Genomic DNA, 21,624 nt, shown 5'->3' on the forward strand with positions numbered 1-21,624 from the left:
TTAGCAGGTTTCTTAAATTTAATTATATCTAATTTTAAGAAAATGTATCTACCGTAAGACTCCATGACTCTGTTTTTATTGATTTTTCTCCCAGGTCTAGGTTATATTTTCCTGGCTTATGGCATGCCCTGTAATTCCTGATTGAATCTTGGATATTGTGAATTTTACATTGTTCATGCTGGATTTGGTACTGCCTATGTTCTGAGCTAAATGTACATCTGTGAAATGAATGCATCCATTGGGCTGAGTAGTAGACTCTGACTTAAAGGTCTCCAGTTTGGCAAAGAGATAGAGAAAGCCAAGAGGACTTCAAGAATGCTAACAGGGGTTTTTTGTTTGTTTGTTTTGTTTTGTTTTGAGGCGGATTCTTGCTCTGTCACCCAGGCTGGAGTGCAATGGTGCAATCTCTGCTCACCTCAACCTCCGCCTCCTGGGTGCAAGCGATTCCCCTGCCTCAGCCTCCATCTCTATTAAAATTACAAAAGAATGCTAGCAGTTTATAATCCATTGCCTCCTATGTCCCCACACCAATCATTCTGGAAATGTCAGAGTTCTATGGTGTGTCAGAATTGTTCCTTTCATAGGAAATTTCCTGAATATCTCATGACTCTATCTATAATGGGTAGCATAATGTTGGCTAATTAGCACCAAGGTTATTTATATTGTGTGTATATATATATAGACACACACACACATATATAATTATCAGAGTATGTGTAAATTAATCCCAGATTGAATTCTACCAGCATTTACTTAAATGGTATGTTTGATGGTGAAAAACTAACCATAGAATAGTTTCTTACTGCTCACATTATTCTTCTCTTCCTTTTGCAGGGATACATTTGAAGACTAGTATTCTGATTTTTTTCTTAGAAATTCACTAGAAATTAGACTAGAAATAATGAGGTCTTTATTTTTCTCATCCCACAGGTGTCTAATTTTATAGAAATCCAAGTGTTGCATTAAAATTTACCATATACTCATCCAGTTACCATTATTTCATATCATGACAGTGCTGCACAATTTAAAAATTAAAAGCTTATAATGAGAATTGTATTATAAACTAAGAAATTTGCATACATTATCTCATATAAACTTAAAACCCCACATTTTGGATACTCTTATATTATCTTAATTTTGCTGCCGAAATTGTAAAATTATTTTGACAATATTTTGCATACATTTTGGTACATTTCAGAGGCTAACCATTTTGTATTACATGTCTTTTGAGTTTTTACAAAGTATGGTATTAACTTACTTCCAAAGGTAGAAACAGTTTTATGAGCCATTCTGAAAATTAAAACAATTCATCATTTCTGAAGACAGAGCCCAGTCCTCCACGATCTAGCCATGTTTCTTTCTTTTGTTCAAAAGACAAGCTACTACTTTGCAACAAGTGCAGTTTGAAATTTTTATATAAAGTATTTATTTTATGGCTGGGTAAATCAGAGATGCACACAAGAAAAAAATTCTTTGGAAGAAATAAAATTTGAAGGCTGGGTTCAGTGGCTTATGCCTGTAATCTTAGCACTTTGGGAGGTCGAGTCAGGTGGATCCTTTGAGCTCATGAGTTTGAGTTCGAGACCAGGGCAACTTGGCAAAGCCCCATCTATACTAAAAAAAAAAAAAAAGAAAAAAAAATAGCCGGCATGTTGGCTCACCCTTGTAGTTTCAGTTACTTGCGCGGCTGAGGCAGGAAGATCATTTGAACCTGGGAGGTTCAGGCTGCAGTGAGCCACGATCACCCCACCGCACTCCAGGCTGATGACAAAGTGAGACCCTGTCTCAAAAAATAAAATTAAATAAATTTGAGCTATGGATCTGTTGCTTGGATTTGATGGTGTGATTAAATAGATATTTATATCCAAATTCTTTTGTATTCTGTCCAAATAAATATTAAATATCTACATAGGTTTTAGAAATTGGCTCAGTATCATTTTAAAAGACAAGTTCAGAAACACTCTTTGTTGAGAATATTCAAAAAAATAACTTGTATTATAATTATTTTCTGAGAAGGAAGAATCCTCAGCATATATGTGATGCAGATAATCATATTAGGTATATTTTGGTATTACTATTTGCTTTTAAAATTAGTTATAGTAATGTGAACCTTTTTTGAGGTGTATAGTTCTATGAATGTTCATACATGTGTAGTCTCATGAAACAAGCAAGATACTGAACAGTTCTATCACTTTAAAAGCTTCCTTAACGCTATCTGTCTCTGTCATACTTTCCCTCACCTTTAACCCCTAGCAACCACAGATTTGTTCTGCGTCATAATAGCTCTGCTTTTTTTAATAAGTAGTCTTATAAGTTGAATGATAGAGTATGCAATTTTTAAAGATTGAATTTTTCACTCAACATAAAGCTTTTGAGATTCATTCGGGTTGTTACAACAGTAGTCCATTTTTTCATTGCTAAATGGTATTTTATTACACATATGTATGATGGTCTGTCTGTTCACCTTGTGAAAGATATCTAGGCTGATTCCAGTTTGGGGCAAACATACAGAATTTTATGTGAACATAGTTTTCATTTTTTTAGGGTATATCCCTAGAAGTAGGATTGCTGGGTCATATGATAGATTTATGTTTGACATAAGAAATGGCCAGGTTGTTTTCCAGGATAGCTGTACCATTTTGCATTTTCACCAAAATTTATGAGAATTCCAGTTGTTCCACATCCTCATCAGAATTAGTATTGTTAAGTTTTTAAATTTCATATAATCTAATAAATATAGTGTCATTTTATTATAATTTTGATTTTCATTTTCCTAACTGCAGATTATAGTAAATCTCTCTTCATGTGCTTTTGTACCATCAGTATATTCTATATGATTTAGTGTTAAGCCTTTTAAGTGTTTGTTTGTTTGTTTTCTTAGTTTTGACAGTTCTTTATACAGTCTGCATGCAACATTACAGATGTTCTCTCAAGGGCTGTAGCTTGTTTTTAAATTCTCTTAACAGTGTCTTTGCAAAATCAACATTTCTAATTTCATAAAGTCCAACTTTTTCTTCTGTGGATCATGCTTTGATATTGTCTAACAACTGTGTAGTGCCCTGTCACAAAGATTTTCTGCTAAGTTTTCTACTAAATATTTTTAGTTTTACGATTTACATTTAGGTCTGTGTTCCATGTTTGAGGGAGAGAAAGAGAGAGAGAAAAAGAGAATATGTATGTGTGTGTGTCTAATGTTTAAGGTATAGATCAAGGTTCATTTCTACTGAATTATATATTGAATCGTCTTTCCAACTTTGTTAAAAATCAACTGTTCATATTTGTGTGGGTCTGCTTCTGGACAGTCTTCTGTTCCATTTTTGTATGTATTCATTCGTTTGGCAATACTGCAGTCTTCATTAGTGTGGCTTCAATATTAAGTCTTTTTGTTGTTGTTGTTTTTTGAGACAGAGTCTCACTCTGTTGCTCAATCTGGAGTGCAGATTGAGCTCACTGCAACCTCTGCCCCCTGGATTCAAGGGATTCTCATGCCTCAGCCACCCAAGTAGCTGGAATTACAGGCATGTGCCTTGAAGCCCAGCTAATTTTTGTATTTTTCTTTAGTAGACAAGGAATTTTTCACCATGTTGACGAGGCTGGTCTCGAACTTCTGGCCTCAAGTGATCCACCCACCTTAGCCTCCCAAAGTACTGGGATTACAGGCATGAGCCACCTTGCTGGGCCCAACAGTAAGTCTAAAAGAGAGTAGTGTAATTTCTACAGAAATTGATTTATCTTAAGAAAAATTATTTTGGCTATTGTAGTTCATCTCCTATCACATATTAATTTAAGAATCATCTTGTTTAAATACACAGAAAATTTTGCTGAGAATTTGCATGGAATTATGTTACATGTATACATTATTTGGGGATCCAAATTGTCTTCCAATCCATAAACATGTATCTCTCCATTTATTTAGGCCCTGTAAATTTATTTCTTTTTCTTTATAATGTTCAGCATACAGGTCTTATATATTTTAAAAATATTTGTTGAATAATTAATTGATAGGCGCTATTATAAGTGTATTGCTTTTATTCCTCTCAGATGAACTTAAGGACATGTAAGTGGCCATATCAAAATAACCTACTTCCTCAAATAGAGAGCTTTCCTAGTCTCAGCTAGCATGACTCAGTTTCACTACCTGCTTTCTTTTGACCTTTTTCAGACAAGTTTTTTAAAAATTACAATAATTTGTTTCAGAATTTGAATCAGATAGCAAGTTGTAGAAGATTGCATATCCTTAGGAATAGTTTATTACTGAATATTGCTGATAAAAATGTTGATTTTTAATATCATTTATAAATGTACCACAGTTTGCTGAGTACTAGTAAAGAAAAAAGACAAATAATCAAAGAATTCATATTCTGCAAACTTTATCCACTCTAAGTGTTTGCTTGCTTGCTCGCTTGTTTATTTTCCTGTTTATTTTCTCCACAAAGGAAAGAATATCTAATTTTTTATTATCTTTAACACACAAAAAAAGAAAGTGAAAAAGATAGGAGGGTACATTCAGTATGATGTTAGTTCACATCTGTTTTGCTATGAGCAAATAATCACTTTTTTTTTACAAAGATAACTTTTGTCTCATTTATTATTGATTTTTTTGTAGATTTTTAAATAGATCATCATATAGTTTTTAAAATATCTACTTGAAAACATTTATGTGACTACCCACCAATTGTAGGTACATGTGATATTTTTAATGATAAACAACTCATCATGTTTATATGTTTATCATATAAAAGTCACTGTGTTCAAGTTGAGTTTGAAGAGAAAACACTAGTGATTAGTTTGCATGAAAGATAAGGTTTTCAAGCATTGTAAATAATCATGTTTAATTACTCTGCTGAGTCCTAAAATGTACAAATGTCTGACCTCAAATTCTACCCTCTTCCAAGACTTAAAATTTATGAATTATAAATGGAAAAGGTAAAACTCAATTTTTAGAGTATAGTGTTGTAAAATATCTGAATACTCTTATACTTCTAATTAAATGATGCTGTCATACATATGGCTTTTTTCTCTATTTTTCATTTTTCTATGCAAATACTGTTATTTTATATTCAGATTATTTTAAATGAATTTTCAGACACCCTTGGAGTCTAGATAATGAAAATGTAGTGAATTAGTTATATGTTTGTTAAAGGCCAAATGGCTATTACATTATGATAATTATACACACACACAATCTCTCATATTCCTATCTACTTTAATCAATGAGTTCAGACATTATTAGTAAACTTCTGATACTCTGCTAGTGATTGAATTGCAAACTTTTAAAATTGTACTTTGTGAAATTCTATAATTAGAAACCAACTTATTTTTTCTACATTTCTTTTCACTCCTCTCACCCTGCTTCCTCCGCCTTCCTGTATCTTTTCGTTTCTCTCTCCCACTTTCTTTCTCTGTGCTTTTCTCTTGCTGTTCCTCAGATTTGTTTGTTTATTTATGTTTGTTTTTGAGACAGGTTGCCCAGGCTGGAGTGCAGTGATGCTGTCACAGTTCACTGTAGCCTCCACATCCTGGGCTCAAGTGATTCTCTAGCTCAGCCTTCTGAGCAGCTGGGACTACAGGTGGGCACCACCACATCTGGCTAATTTTATTATTATTTTTATCAAGATGGGGTGTCAATACGTTGACAGGGCTGGTCTTGAACTCCTGAGCTCAAGTGATCCTCCTGCCTCCACCTCCCAAAGTGCTGGGATTACTGGCGTGAGACACCCCACCTGGCCTTTCTTTGGCTTTCCTTTCTATTTTCTCTTGTTCTCTCCCAAACACCCTTGTTTTCTCTCTTCCTCTTGTTTTTCTATCTTCATCAGACCAATATTTGGCAGCAGTACCATTGCCCAGAGTTCATCAAATGCTCATGCATAAATACATGTGTGTGTACATGTAATTTCAATAGCACTTCATTCAATGGAAATATGATTTCATTTCTTAGCTTATGTTTCTTATTTAATTAGAAATGCTTAGAACTTTAATAATATGCAAACATTTCTCGATACTGTTCCTATCAGGACAGGAGAAAAAAAGTTTCCCCAGACTATTTCCTTGTGTCTAAACGAATAAGGATCCACATCCTGTGAGGCTCCACTTAATTAAAACCATTAAAATCACAAGACTACTTATAATAGTGCTTACATTTTCTAACTAGAGTTTCTGATTTCACAGTACATTTTATTGTCTCTTTAATAACCTGGATTATGTTTTCTTGAAGTGTTCTAAAACACTTCTATTTAGTTTTCAACCGACAGCAATAGTGGATTAGATACATGTGTTTGATCAATTCAAAGGATGAACTAGTTTTTATTAAATTAAAATGCGAAGTGACTAAGTAATTATAGTTTAAAAATTTTTCAAAATATTTTTGGAAACATTTTTGCTGCTGATGTTGACTACTGCTATTAACTTTACTAGAAAATCAAGTTATCCTTAAAAACTGATATTTTGTCATTATGGAAACAAAAAGCAAGATGCTTCACTGAATCTAGAAATTACTACAATATGTAAATGGAAAGTATCTGCTACCAACTGCTAGTAAAAGACAGATAGGAGTGAGCAATGAATCCACCTCTTTTACTTTATCTTTGCATGTACTTTGACATGCAGGTGAGTGAAGTTTTCCAATGCTTCACTTCATCTTTGTGTGTACTTTGATAAAGGTCATTTGGACAAACCAAAAAAGGTTATATATTAAGAAATTTGTGGGGGGGTTTTCTGTCCCCAGACTTGACAATGACGCTTACATAATACTTTATCATTCTTTAATGATATCAAATAAACTATCATTCTTTAATGATATCAATACTTTATATTACTTATCAATACTTTAAACTATCATTCTTAATATGCCTTTTTCTTTTTTCAGTAATTGCTCACAAAGTCAAATGCTTTATATTATTATATGGGAAGAAGAAAAAAAAGAATATCTTATTTTAAATTAGCCTTCTTAATAAGGAAAGCACATATTGCACTACATTAAGTCTTACGTTGGGCCCTCTGTTTCATGAATTGCATGATCCCTGTGTCACTGATACTTGTATGCTGGATGATCTTGTAGGAACCCATAGCTGCTTCAGAGTATAATGCCGTGATATGAAGTGATGCAGAAAACAGGAGAAGCTTTGTCACTGAGTCAGCTGCAAGAAGAAGTAATGTGTATGAATGTACAGTATAGGGAAATCTATGAAAGATCCAGTCTCTTTCTCCCAAAAGACTCTGTTCCATGATACAAGGAGAATTCAGTTCTTTTTGGCAGACCTCCATGTCAGTTTGGAAGCAGTAAAAACAGCCGCAAAAACAAGCCTCGTTTCTCAGTGTCTTTATGCTCACGTTTTAAGTAACATTTTTTTCTCTCTTATTTTTGTTTTGCTTTGTTTTTAATAACTAGGAAGTAAAATAGAAATCCATTTCCACTGGATTGTTTGAACATAGTTTCCATAGTTGGGTTGTAGCTGAGAATGAATTATAGCAATGAGTTCAACTATATGTGATATGCTTGTATCCATTACTGGCAAAATTGGAAGGAAAGGCCCTGCATCTCTTAATTGAGGAGTGGATGACTTTAAATGACATTACATCAGGAAAGGCATAGAATCCCAGAAGATGATGTAATTATGTTTAAAAATGAGTATTATTAAATAATTCACACTATTAATATGGAGAAATTAGGTCATTTTCCCACTCCTCCCACAAATATTCAATCTTAACATCTAAGTAATGAAACAACACAGCCAGTGTTATCCATCCTGGTACTAAAAGAGAATACCAGTTATGACAGGCTCATTGTTTACTTTAACAGGTAATTTGTGGACCGGAACCATTTAATTGTTCTGAGTACATAATTACATGTCAGCAATTTCCAATTTAATTAAAATGTACAAATCTGAAGATTAAGGGAATTTTTGAATTATTAATCATTTTTCCACTAGGAAATCTTGTTGCTCTGCAGGAGATTTGTCCAGTGTACAACTATACGTATTTTTTTCCTTCTCTTTCACAGACAGACAATTTTCCCGCAGAGCCCAATTACATGGGCAGCAGGCAGCAGTTTGTTCAAAGGTAAGGCCTATTAAATAACTTTTCTCAGCTTCTCCATTTGCATTCGTGTCAAAATTGCTTTGCAAGATACTACACTTCAGATTCAAACTAGTAGAGACAACACTTTCTCTTCTTTTTCTTTATATGTATTTCAGTAGCTCCACGTTTAAGGACCCAGAAAGAGCCAGCCTGAGAGACAGTGGGCACGGGGACAGTGATCAGGCTGACAGTGACCAAGACACTAACAAAGGCTCCTGCTGTGACATGTCTGTTAGGGAGGCACTCAAGATGAAAACTACTTCAACTAAAAGCCAACCACTTGAACAAGGTGAGTGAAGTCTTCCAATGCTTACAAAGTGTAAAGCTTAAGCAGTCATTAGAAACCTATTAGATCTAGAGTTGCAGTTTATCACAGTGGAATGGACTATTGATAATATATCAAAGAAACAGCAAATCTTGAGGTTGCCCCAGAAAAAAAGCAACCATTGAATAACACAGTCAAAAATGAAAAATGAAGGCCCTGGGTATCATTCATTAATCCTAAAGTAAGAACTTGACCAAAGTCACTTGATTGTTCTTATTTCATAGACATTTCCTACCCTTTCCTATTCAGGGTTATACTAACAAGGAAAATACGGCATATATTAGCTAGATATGTATATTTATGAATTTACAGTATAAAAATTAGTAAATTCAACACTTTTTAGATAAAATGAAATCACTGAATTTTATAGCTCTTAGCAATGCTTGTTGATTTATTTTTTGTTTGGATTTTAGCTTCAAAATAGCTTTTCAAGAGTCATAGGTAAACCAGAGTTTTGGCTTTCTTTTGATTTACATCTAAGACTTCATGAATATCAAATGGGTAATAAAGCAATGTGTCTTAATAAATACATATATATTTTTGTAAAATTTTATCTAATTTATTCGTCTCATATGACTTTTTATTAATTTTAATGTTTTTATTGTTTCAAATACAATAAAATGTTTGCTAATGATTCATCTAAAGTAAATTAAATTACTCTTATGTATAAGACTAAAAACTGTGAATAGGTTTTTTATGTCCTATTGTAAAAAGTGAAAAGAACTGTAGTTGATATAGTAATAGCCTTCAGAATATTAGTAGCATTTAAATATATTTACACTTATTATTTCAGTTGTTTTGAATGAGAAACTACATTTAAAATATGTGAACCTAACCTCTAAGTCATTTATTGATTAATGATTTATAGAAAGTAAATTTTTGCCTGTAGGGCAGCCTGTTCTATTATATATATCTCAACAGATACAGTGTTAAGTTTTCTAGTCATGTTAAAATGTTTAATGTAAATATTAATATACCCATATATATAAGTATATACATATGTTTATATATACTTATTTATATATATTTAAAACAAAATTAATATATATTCAGTTTAAATATATATTAATATTTTTGGACTAAATATAATTATGCTGAATTTATTTTAAGGTTGACCTCAGAGAAAGCTGTTTTCTAAGTAGTAATTGCTAGACTGATGACTTTTTTCACGATCTTTTACCATAGCAACTTTCTGTGTTAAAAGTGCAATATTGTTTTAAAAATTATTTTTAACAAAAGCATTGTGAATCTTTATTTATTATTCCCATTTTCTGAAAATATGTATGTTTACTTGACGTGACTTAAATGGTCATGATGGGTTGTAGCTCTGTGATTTTATAAAATATATGAATCTTTGAGATACATTTTCAATAATGGGTTGTTGAAACTTGATATGTAAATACACTGCATGAGATAGACCCATCTATGTGCATGACACATAAAATGACTGATAGATAATTGATTGGCTACTACTTATGAAAATGCCTAAAGTAAGTAAAGAGTTTTTATCGTATCTTTATGAGAAACTCTGTTAATTTTTTAAAAAATGAGCAAACCAACAAAAACAACAACAACAAAAAACTGCTATTCACATTAACTGTGTAATTCCATGCCAACCACTAACTTAGAAATGTATTTGATAGAAGTGAATTTTATGTATATTCTCTTATAGAGAAAGGAAGCGGTCTTATTTATTATGTATGAAAATGCAATTTATACTAAAAAGCTCTTTTTTCAATTTTGATATTGAAAATTGAAGTCTGGGGAAGGTGGCTATTATTCTTAAAAGAATGCCAAAGATGGCATAAATTTTAAATAATATTGCACAGGAAATAATTGCTAGTCTAAGAGTAAGAATGCCACACATCCCTATTAGTAAATACAGGAAAATTATTTTGAATCTAGAAGATACACTTAAATAATTTACGAATTATGTGTAAAAGACTGGCTTCCACTTTAAAGCATGATTTATATGTATTTTTTATTATACTTTAAGTTCTCGGGTACATGTGCACAACGTGCAGGTTTGTTACGTATGTATGCATGTGCCATGTTGGTGTGCTGTACCCATTAACTCGTCATTTACATTAGGTATATCTCCTAATGCTATCCCTCCCCGCTCCCTTCCTGTGTCCAAGTGTTCTCATTGTTCAGTTCCCACCTATCAGTGAGAGCATGCGGTGTTTGGTTTTTTGTCCTTGGGATAGTTTGCTGAGAATGGTGGTTTCCAGCTTCATCCATGTCCCTACATTTTTTAAAGTTAGTTAAAATAATATTTCACTGATTGATTGATCCATTGATTTGATTTATTCATTCATTTAATAAATATCTAGTAAGTGCTTTGAATATGTAAGGAAACGTTAGATTATTCAGAAATGTCAAAAATGAATTTGAATTAGAGCCTGCCTTTAAGTAATCATACATAACTAATTACAGATAGGGTGATCTCTCTCTCTCTCTCTGTCTCCCCTTCCCCCTCTTCATGTTCCCCTCCTTTGCTTTCTCTCCTCTCATCTTTCTGTGTCCTCTATCCTCCTATATTTCTCTATCTACTTCTCATCTATATATCTCTTTATCTATCTTTTTTGTCTATGTCAACTATTTTATCTATCTGTCAGTCTGTCTTTCAAGTATCTATGTTTGTATCTGTTCATCTAGATTTCGAGGAGACTACAATTTATTGAGTTCTTACCACTTACCATAAACAGTGCGAACAATTTCAACATTAGGTTGTTTAACCTGCAAACTCTAAAAAGTTTTTAGTTTTATCTTACATATAAAAAATAAGCTAACTCAAAGTTTATTAACTGGCACAGCAGGGAGGAGTTTAATCCTAGGTCTGGATATGGCTCTAACTTTTCTATTTTCCACACAACCTTGTCTCTAAATGAGAGACTTTGCTCAAATAACCATTTTGACTCATTGCTATGAGAATATATTGAATAAACATCAGAGTAAGTAAAAACTTCAGTTAATGTGTGCAAACCAAGGGGGAGAAGATCAAAATATCTCATATGCATTGATTGAACTACTGTATTTTGCTCAGTACCTGAAACATATTACCTTATTTAATTTTCATGGCATTTATAGGTAGGAAAGTACTGTTACTCTCACATTCAGTAGATATTAAGTAACTATTAAGTAACTTTTTTTAATATTCTGTAGTTATAAGTAGTGAAGGCAGTATAGAAATTTAAAAAATACATTCAAAGCCTGCCCTTTCAAACAATGTTTTATACTATTCATGTAATGAGTAGTTTACTCAGAAATAATGTTAAAATGTTAAATAAGCAAGCAGCTATTGTCTTGATCAATATATTTATTTATTCTATTTGAAAAACATCATGAGAGACAATTCCACAATTAAGTCAAGCACACATATAAATAGCAACTTTCTTTATAGATGAGAGATGATGACAGCCATATCCAAATAATTATTTCATGTAGATTTAAAATATTAAACCCTAATTTTAATAGTTTCAAAATTACCCTAAAAAACAAAAGTAAATTTTCTCTTACGAAAAAAAACTAGAGCTAAATGAAAGGAGATGTGTTTATCAATCTTTTTCTCTTACTAAAAATGTGTAGCAGTGCCTTACACAGATTTCAATTAAAATTCAGTAACATATTATATTTTATATTTTTATATTAGATTCTTTTCCAATTTAAATGATCTCATTTTACAAAAATAATGTTTTATATTTAAATTGAAATATTTTTTAACTTAGAAATGAAAATCAATTTCAAAAATAATCTTCACATTTTCAATACTTTCTTTGTTAATAATGGTTTTCCTTTGGAAATGACTTAGGCCTTTTGAGATTTTATTTTATTAGCTCAAATATTACTTTGTTTCTTATCTTTTGTGCAGTGAAATTTTTTCTATTTGTTCCGTTCCTGATATTTGTGTATTTTTGCTGCCATTAGTTTAATTCCAAATACATTGCAAAGGTAATGTATTGCCCACTATTTTGGCAAAATAATTTAAAAGAATTCAGCAGCTAATTGAAGGTGTGATGTACTGTACTAGAGCTGAAGATAGCTTTAAGGATGTAATGTTAATAAACCCGTTAGTAGGAAGAGGTTATTTTTGCTTTTAGTGTGATGGGAAAAAATTCAAAGAATGTATCTAGTTTCTTTCCATTTTATTGCATGTTTGTGCCCTAGTTTTCTATTAGTTAATTAGATTTTCTCCATACCCCCCCTTCATCATTTATAAACTATAGTAGGTAGGTAGATAGATTAAAAAATTCCAAATATTTTGGAAGTTGTATAGTACCATAATAGCATATTACTTAACAAAAAGGTAAATATGTATTTTTACCTAATAAATTATTGTTTATTTTAAAAATGGGAAAAGAAAGCCATGGAATATTGAGAAAAATATATCTGATCCTTTTTTTTTTAACTGATTTTATATTTTGGAAGAAGACAAACTGATTTATATCAAGACCTAATGAAAATAAATATAGTATTAGTTCTGTAAAGAAGAGCTACATATAGTTTTATAAATAATAAAACTTTTTAAAGAGTTTATGAAGCTATGTTTTCTTAAGCCTCAGAATATTATTCAGACTTTAGCTTCTTTAAGTAAGTACTGTATCTTTGAATTTCTATCCATTAGAAGCCCTGTAAGTTATTTTGATTGTTATCAATAACTTTTTCTTCATGAAAAGATTTAATAAGCATTTTCTAAAATTTAGTAGTCTCCATCGATTTCTAAATAATAAATGTACAGTCCTTATAAATGCTTACCAGCAATTTCTCGGAGCTCCTTAATGATGGTTAAGTGATAGTTCCCAATTTTCCAAGGATTATCAGCTTTCTGCTATCTTTATAATTGACTGAAACCAACTCCTTGAAATAGAATTGTACATGATAATTCTGTTGCAACCTGTGCCAGAAGTGGTGGTGGGATCATCACCAATTCTAACATCACCCTTTTGGGTGGCCGGCTGTCGGTCCCTTCCCCGTGACTGGATTCAAGGACTTCTCTGCTTCCCAGGGATTGCCATTCTAATTCTTTCTCATTTTTTCATTTTATTTAATTGCCTTGTAATTTCTAGTTTTCTATTTAATTCTATGGCTTCCTTCTCCTGCCTCTACTGTTAGAAAATCTGTCTTCTTAAATTACTTTGAGTTTAAAAATTGCATAATGAAATTCTCGATTCAAATCCAATTTTTAAAATCCATGAAAAGTTGACAGTAATAAGAATATCAAATATCTTTGGTTTGCTTTAGTGAATTCCACTTCTAAAACTAAATTTCTTCCATAAGGATGGCCTTTTTTTCCTTCCTAGAGAACATTCTAGAAAATCACAGAAAGTAAAGCTAATAAATATTTGTTTGTTTCTTTAAGTTAGTATTTGAATTTTGCTTGGGGGCACCTTAATCAAAATAGGCTTAGGCTAGTTTAAGTGAGGGCAGTATTTGTTATGTAATTTCACAGTCACCTAGAGGTGAGGGTGGGGGAGGCTCTGAGTTTCACTCCCTCAACTCTCCCTTTCTAATTCCCCATATAACGACTGAAATTTCATCATATTTCTAATTATGTTTGGAAATGAAACTGATTAAGAAACTTTACACAATCTGTATTTTACCCTGAAGGAATTATTTAAGAAAGCTATAGCAAGGAAATAGAAGTTGAGGCTCGTGCCCACCTGGGGACAAATGTGTGAAACCACACATTCAGATTGTGTGAAGTTAGTGAGTTAGAGGTTTAAGGTGCTGACCACAAACCAGTTACTTTACAATCTTCCCTGTAACTGACACTAAAAAGAAAAGCAGTAGAACTGTTTCTTTCTGTGTTCTAGTCTGCGGAATGGTTACTGTAGTTCTGACTCTTCCAATTAAGCAGTCGAGGCCTTTTCCCAGAACTTCCTGTAACAGACAACAGCCAAACTTTTCCCAGACCAAAGAGAGGGTCAAGATGCTTATTCCTGTGGCCCAATAGCAAGATGCAGACGAACTGGGAAAGAAGAGAGTTTACTTCTGTAACCGAGTACAGGGAGAAGACTGGGAAAAGTATCACCAGACCAAGTCAAAATTACAAAGTTTTCCAGAGCTTATATACCTTCTAAGCTATATGTCTATGTGTAAGTGTGCATTTGTCTAAAGACATAAGTGATTAACTTCTTCTAATCTATAACTAAGGTCTGAGTCCTGAAGACCTTCCTCTGGAGCCTCAGTAAATTTACTTAATCTAGATGGGTCCACGTGCCGGGGGTGATTACCCTCATTTTGTCTCCTGCTAAATCATGGAGGTTTGGGAAGTTCCTTTAGACCCCCCAATAAAACTTGTTTGTGGAGGTCTGGGAAGTTTCTTCAGACCCCCAGTAAAACTTGTTTAATCCTAAACGTGTCCTGTTAAGAATTTCTTTGTTATCTTGCTATGCTTTAAGGCCCAGGAAAGGCCTACTCAAGACTCTTGACGGGCTTTTGTTACATTCCAGCCTTTGTTTAGGGGCACCGGCTCTTTCAGCTTTTAATATTTAACCTAACCACTCAATCAGTGCTGAAACAGTTGTCACAGAGGCCTGCTGTTCAGCTGTTAGTGAGACCTGGCCTGCCACAAAACCACTTCCACATAACCAAGAACATGAAGGTGATGACTGTGTCCCTCCTTGTAGTGGCCATATGCCAGTCTCTGAAAACAATTTTTAAAAGAAATGCTGCTGTAAGCTTATTAATAGTAAATTTGTCTTAGGAAGGAAATAGAAAATTACTATCATATATGGGCAACAGGAAGAAACTGTTGAATATTTAACACCAGAAAAAGAAATTACTTAGAAATGTTTAAGGACACTGTTGCTTTCACATAGGTGGAATCTAAGAAACTGCACTATTTGCCAGGACTTCCAATTATTTTCAAGCCCTGTAAGGTTTTACTAGAATGCATTCATCTAATAGCATCTCAGTGTCAATTTTCCCACCCTCCTGTGCTATCTTTCAAGACTTTCAAAATTCATCTCAGTTTATGTTTTCTGGATAAAGTGTTTCCCAAATTGTATGCAGCTTCAGTTTATTTTTGCTTACCAAAGTTTGCAACTGCCCCACAGTTTACCTAACTTTAAAAGTTTCAATATATTTTTCACATGTGCAAACATCTGCTTCTAGAATCCAGCAGCTGGTATCATGAAAATAGAGAGATTTTATGATTCTCATATTTGTTGCTCATTGTAAAGCCTCCTAACAAGTGTTGCATGATTTACTATGGACTCATGTGATTTTCAGAATCTCTTGCTTTTGCTAAAATTAGGGAATGCTGGGACTATATTTCCAAAAGTCCTAAAAGCCCTCTCCTGCCTTATAATTATTGTACCTTTCAAGTAAATATCTCAACCTGTCAACATAAAAAAGTCCTTTTTTTAGTTTTGTTATAATCACAATATTTCGTTTTATTTTTTATTTCATTTTATTTCTTTCTAGAGACAGGATCTCGTTCTGTTGCCCATGCTGGAGTGCAATATTGCAATCACAGCTCGTTGCAGCCTTGATCTCCATGGCTCAAGTGATCCTCCTACCTCAGCCTTCAAAGTCGCTAGGACTACAGACACACACCACCATAGCTGGCTAATTTTTCAAATTTATTTATAGGTATGGGGTCTTGTTTCATTGGCCAGGCTCCTCTTGAACTCCTGGCTTCAAGTAATCCTTCCGCTTCACCCTCCCAAAGTGCTGGGATTACCAGCTAGAGCCACTGTGCCCACCTTTTTTATTTTTTATTAAGAAAACTCATGTACTATTATTAAGTACACTTTTATGAAACTAGGAGGGTGCCCATACACTATTAAAATTCAGACTAGTTATCAGCATCAGTTAGTTAAGAACTTAAGGAAATAATTTTGTTAATTTAATAGGTCTAAAACATTCCCCAGAAATTTTCTCTTACTTCACTTTGAGAGCATGTTCCAATATTAGAAGTCCTCTGTTCTTTTAAAAGCCACATTACAAAACATTATGGTGAGAAGAAACCTTGAAATATAACACCTCCATTGTATAAGTAAGAAAACAGACAGTTTCCATCGAGTCTTCAGGTTAGTGGCAAAGGCAATACTAGTTCCAGGTTTATGGTTTTCCACTGTAGGACTCTTTCCATCCTACCAAGCCATTCCCATAACACACAATAGAGACCTCAAAGTCTCCAAATAGGCACATCATATCTGTAGCAGCACCATTTATTTCCTTACCTGAAGGAAATCTGAAGATGTAAGTGGTCATTTTTGAGAGCTTGATTCTTGATCCTTTAACATATATTGAATGAAAGCTCTAAAATGTCTCAATCCAGACATGCCCACTGATACTACTGTGCTGTCACCAAACACTAGGATGTATATATTTTGTCAGTCTGTGCACAGTATCTCTATTTCTCTTATCTGTTGCTCATTGATTCTTTCCTTAGTGTTGTAAGGAATCATGGAAACAGGAAAGCTTTTAACTCATTCATTTATTCATTCGCTGTTTTAAAATAGCTATACCACGGAATACAAAGATGAGCTGAGGCACAGACTGGGTTTTCAGGGAGCTCACACTGTCAGAAGAGAATCTGACATATAAACTATGAGGTCAGTGCAGTGAGACATATGTCCACAAAATTCACATGGAATGAAAACCCAGCCCAGATTTAGGGAATCAAAGAGAATTTGTGGAGTAAGAAACATTTGAGCAGATCCTTCTGCACACTTGGCAGAGTAAAGTCAGAGGAGAGAGGATGACAGGAAACATTCAGAAGCACGGATGAAGTGAACCAGTGTATGGCAAGTTGCTGTGAGGTACAGATGAGTAGCGATGTGTGAGACTAGGAATGGCAGATACGAGACTAGGGAGGTGGCTGGAAGCCCAGTGATGCAAAGCCCGATAGAGAGCCATTAGGGGTGCTCAGGAGGTAACATTGCAAACTTGCATTTTAAAGAGATGATGTTTCTGGCAATGCGTCGGGAGAGAGGAATAAATTAGGAAGCTTGGGAAGTAGTCCAAGGCAAGAGAAAATGAGGCCCAGGGTAGTGAAGAGGTAGGAGGAATGAACAAAGTAAACGATTAAAAACTTGTTTTGATATATGCCACTACTTTTATAATGATAACGGATTGCTTAGTATTTTATTTGAAATTAGTTTTTGGGATAAGAAATTCTAAAGGAAAAAAATGACTTAATGTCTAGTTGGAATATTAATTGAATTATTTAATGCCTTAATTAAGTTTTTAATGTTATGTATGTGTCAATTATCTCTTAATGTCCGATGCTTATATGTTTATTAGAATTGACTCAGTAATGTGGAACATTTGAAATTTTTTTTCCAGAGATGCTAGGAAAAAAACAAAAAAGCAACTTCAGTTAACCAGATCTTTGAGAAAACCTTCAGAAAACAATTAGGTAGTATAAAACTTGATATGTTATTGTATCATAGGATTGTGACTTAAGTAGCTGCCTAAACAATAGTGCAGTTTACTAAGGTGGTGAAGACAGGGTGAGGTCACTGCAGGAACAACATTTGGGCTTTATAAAGAAGAGTTTAGATTTAGACATGTTAGTTAGAAATGTCTGAGGCACCCATATGAAAGTATCAGAAGAGGCAGCTGGCAATTACAGTTTGGCAGTCAGAGAGGTCAGGAGGTGTAAACTTGCAAGTTATTGGCATAGAATCATACTTAAATCCAAGTAAATTAGTGAGAAAGAATATTGGGAGAAAAGATAATAGGGTTCATAACAGAATCCCACAGAACACAACGCTAAGAAGCTAGGAAGAGGAAGAGGTCAGTAATAGTTCAGCCTGCCAAGAAAAATACTCGGTATGTTCTGTGGGAATCCAAAATCTAGAGACACCTAGATGAGATATTTCACTGAATCCTACAGTTTTTACATTTCATTTCCAGCCAAGTATAATTGATAGCCAAATTACATCAATATATTGGTTGAATACTGCTGTTTCTGTTTAAAATAAAATATACTGAACTGGTTGTATTTTATGATTCACAAACTAGTCCTGAAGGCAGTCCCAAATATGTGGCCATGCGTGACTGGCATAAATGTATAACTCTTCAAGCTCACTATTTTGATAGAAGAAACATTGACTTGAAAAAACATGTTTTGAATTTTTAACTAACTTTTTGTCTTGTGCCACTATGCATATGGGACTGTCTTAGTTGTTATGTTGAATGTTTGTTTAACATATATATATATTGTATTTCTGGCCTGTGACAGACACTGTTTCAAGTGCTGAGGATTGAGTAGTAAGTGCAACAAACATTCCTGCTCACATAGAGCTTACATTCCAGTGAGGATTCCTAGCCAGTTCCCTAGACTCTCTTGGGACTTATGAAACCTATTTTCAAATAATTTACAGTCTAGTAATGAAAATGAAATATATATTGAAAATATAGTAAAATGTAGAAAATAATGTATTGTTGTTTAGGTATAAATGAAAACTCTGGGGCTTTTAAAGAGGAGGGATAGAATACTAATACTTATTCAGTGAAGATTTCATGTAAGTTAAAATTTGAGCTAGGACTTAAGAGATGAACAGAATTTTACTTTGAGAGATAAGGAGAAACTTAAACAGCATAAACAAGCATGAAATATAGAAAATATATATACAATGTTTCAAAGAATTGTTTGATGTATTCAGAGGAGAATGGACAGAGACAGAAGAGTTATCAGTAAGAACAGGAAAGCCACAGTCAGTAAGGAAGGAGAGGGGTAGGAAGCTACATAGTCACAGTGGCCAAAGCTTCGCAAGAAGACACAATGTCGGTTCTTTAGAGAAATCTAACACAATGAAGTTCAAGAAACACCTATACAATCTGATAACTGACAGGTCACTCCTGATTTCCATGAGAGGAGTTAAGATGTTAAAAGATAAGAGATTTCAAAAGGATATATCGCGGCACAGAAACTCAAATACTGCATGATCTCACTCATGTGGAATCCAAAAAAGCTGATCTCATAGAAGTAGAGAGTCAAATGCTGGTTACCAGAGGCTGAAGTGGTTGAGAGGTCGGGCTAGAGGATTAGAGAGATGTTAGTCAAAGGATATGTAATTACAGTTAGAAGAAATAAGTTCAAGAGATCTTTTGTACAGCATGGTGACTATGGTTAAAGGTGATATATTGTTTTCTTGAAGAATGCAGAGACTGTGGATGTTAAGTGTTCTACCTACATACATAATAACTATGTGAAGTAATACAGTTTTTAATTAGCCAGATTTAACTATTTCACTATATATATATATATATATATATCTCAAAACATCATATTGTATATGATAAATAGGTTTTTTTAAAGAGGGATATGTCAAGGAATTATGGTCAGAGATTGGAGACAGAAAGTTTCCTCCTGTTTCAAGAAAATGTAGCAAGTAATGGAGAGGGAGCTGGGGTAGCTAAGGAAGATAGTGTTATGGATGAAAAATGCTTTGAATATTCAAGAAAACCGAGTATCAATATACTGAGGCAGTTGAGGCAGTTGATCCAGTTAGGAGGAAATAATGAAGGATTGGACTAGAAAAAGAATACTCATTGAAGCATAATGGGGAGGCTAGCATTAAAGTAAAGATAACTCTTCTGTAAAGAAAGGAACGAAGAAATAAATTTGAAAACATAAACAGAGATTGGAAGAAAAGGATAAAGAATTGCTGGTAGTTTATAATAGGTGGCTCTAATCTTTTCTATAAAGTGCAGGGTAAAATCCATTAATCTCTTATTTCACATAAGCACTTATATAAATGACACTCAGATATGTAAAAATTCAGAGAAGCTAAGAAAATTACCAAGATATTCTACCACAAGGTGCACATGTGTCAAAAACACATGTGGCCATTATTTCATATTTATAATTGGTAAAAAACAAGAAATAGGGGCATGGAATATATCAAACCAAATATTGTAACATGTTAAAATTAAATTTTTCTTTGCTTTTCAGTCTCATAGTTCTCATGAATTTTTGAAAATTGATGTTATGATATTTAGGCATATAATTCTTGAAACTGTATGCTTTCCAGAATTAAGAATTTTTCTAATCTTAGAAAGGTGCTATAGTGTATATACATACATTACATAGCATTTCCACTGGATTCTGTGGCAGTATCCATAATCAAACACATCAACATTGTTTAGTGAAAAATCTGAATACTCACACTAAATGGGGTAAACTAATAATATAAGTAACCTATGTCAGTTCAAGTCAGTTTTATTCACCAAAAAAGTAACAAAGTTACTTTGAGATACGGATTTTTTTATTTTAAAATTATGAATAAGGAATATACAGTCTTATATTTAATTTGCATGCTACAGCTTTTCCTTTTTAAAATTCTTGACAAGTTATATTGATGATGATTTAAGCAGTCGTATAATGAAAAAAATTATCTACTACCAAGATACAGTATTTAATCCAGTATTCTATGAAATCATAATAGAATTGTACAGTTAGGAATTTTTGGACTGAATACAAAAAAAAAGGAGTGTAAGTGGTGATGGACTATTTAGTGTAGCCAAAGTAAATATGAAAAATATTTACTTTGGGGAGCTAAAAAGTAACCTAGGCACATGGTAATGTATAATCACAGCATAGGATCATTTTGAATAGCACTTTTAGGATTTGCAGACCAATAACAAATACACCCTTACCTCTGACACTGGGTTTATTTTTGAAACAAAATATATATTTAATGGAAATTCAATTGTCTGCCCTAGATTTTATTTTCTTTGAGGATTTGATAATTCATATTGAAAGATGAAATTGTTTTGTTTTTGTTCTGAGTCATTTTCTTTCTAATTTCAATTACTGTGTTCATTACATAATATTCTTTATACAGATATCTGACCTTTTACTCTTACAAGCTAAGAGTATTTGTAGTATTTAATGGGAGATGGCAAGAAAACCTGAGAAAATTTTAATGCATACGGAATAACTTCATGATGTATGCAAGCATTACTCCACTCTTTTAGAAAACAATAGACAATAGATTACATCTTAAGTAAATATAAATCTGAGAATATTTTCTTTACTCATGGGGTTATGTTTTGATGTTTGTTCAGGGCCAGGTCTCATTATCATTAATTCATACATGGATGAGGTAATTCAGTAAATATTGCTTCAGCACTCATGTATATGACACTGTTTGCCTTCGAAGTGTTTTGTCTTTGAGGATATCAACTCTCTTTTGATCTATCTGTAATTCCATTAGGTAAATGTTATATCTACACACACACACACACACATACATATATAT

General features: G+C 33.1%; 1 protein-coding gene across 3 annotated transcripts in view; it reads left to right on the forward strand.

Annotated features, from left to right (window-relative positions):
• Positions 1-21,624, forward strand: part of PCDH17 (protocadherin 17) — a 98,042-nt gene that overhangs the window by 28,704 nt on the left and 47,714 nt on the right. For all 3 annotated transcript variants that reach the window (XM_032150982.2, XM_032150980.2, XM_032150981.2), the window contains 2 exons: positions 8,000-8,058; positions 8,193-8,365. In XM_032150982.2, the coding sequence (XP_032006873.1) occupies positions 8,000-8,058; positions 8,193-8,365 (232 nt within the window). The remainder of the gene's footprint in view (positions 1-7,999; positions 8,059-8,192; positions 8,366-21,624) is intronic.

This window comes from Hylobates moloch, unplaced genomic scaffold (genome assembly GCF_009828535.3).
Source record: "Hylobates moloch isolate HMO894 unplaced genomic scaffold, HMol_V3 SCAFFOLD_4, whole genome shotgun sequence".
NCBI classification, from domain to species: Eukaryota; Metazoa; Chordata; class Mammalia; order Primates; family Hylobatidae; genus Hylobates; species Hylobates moloch.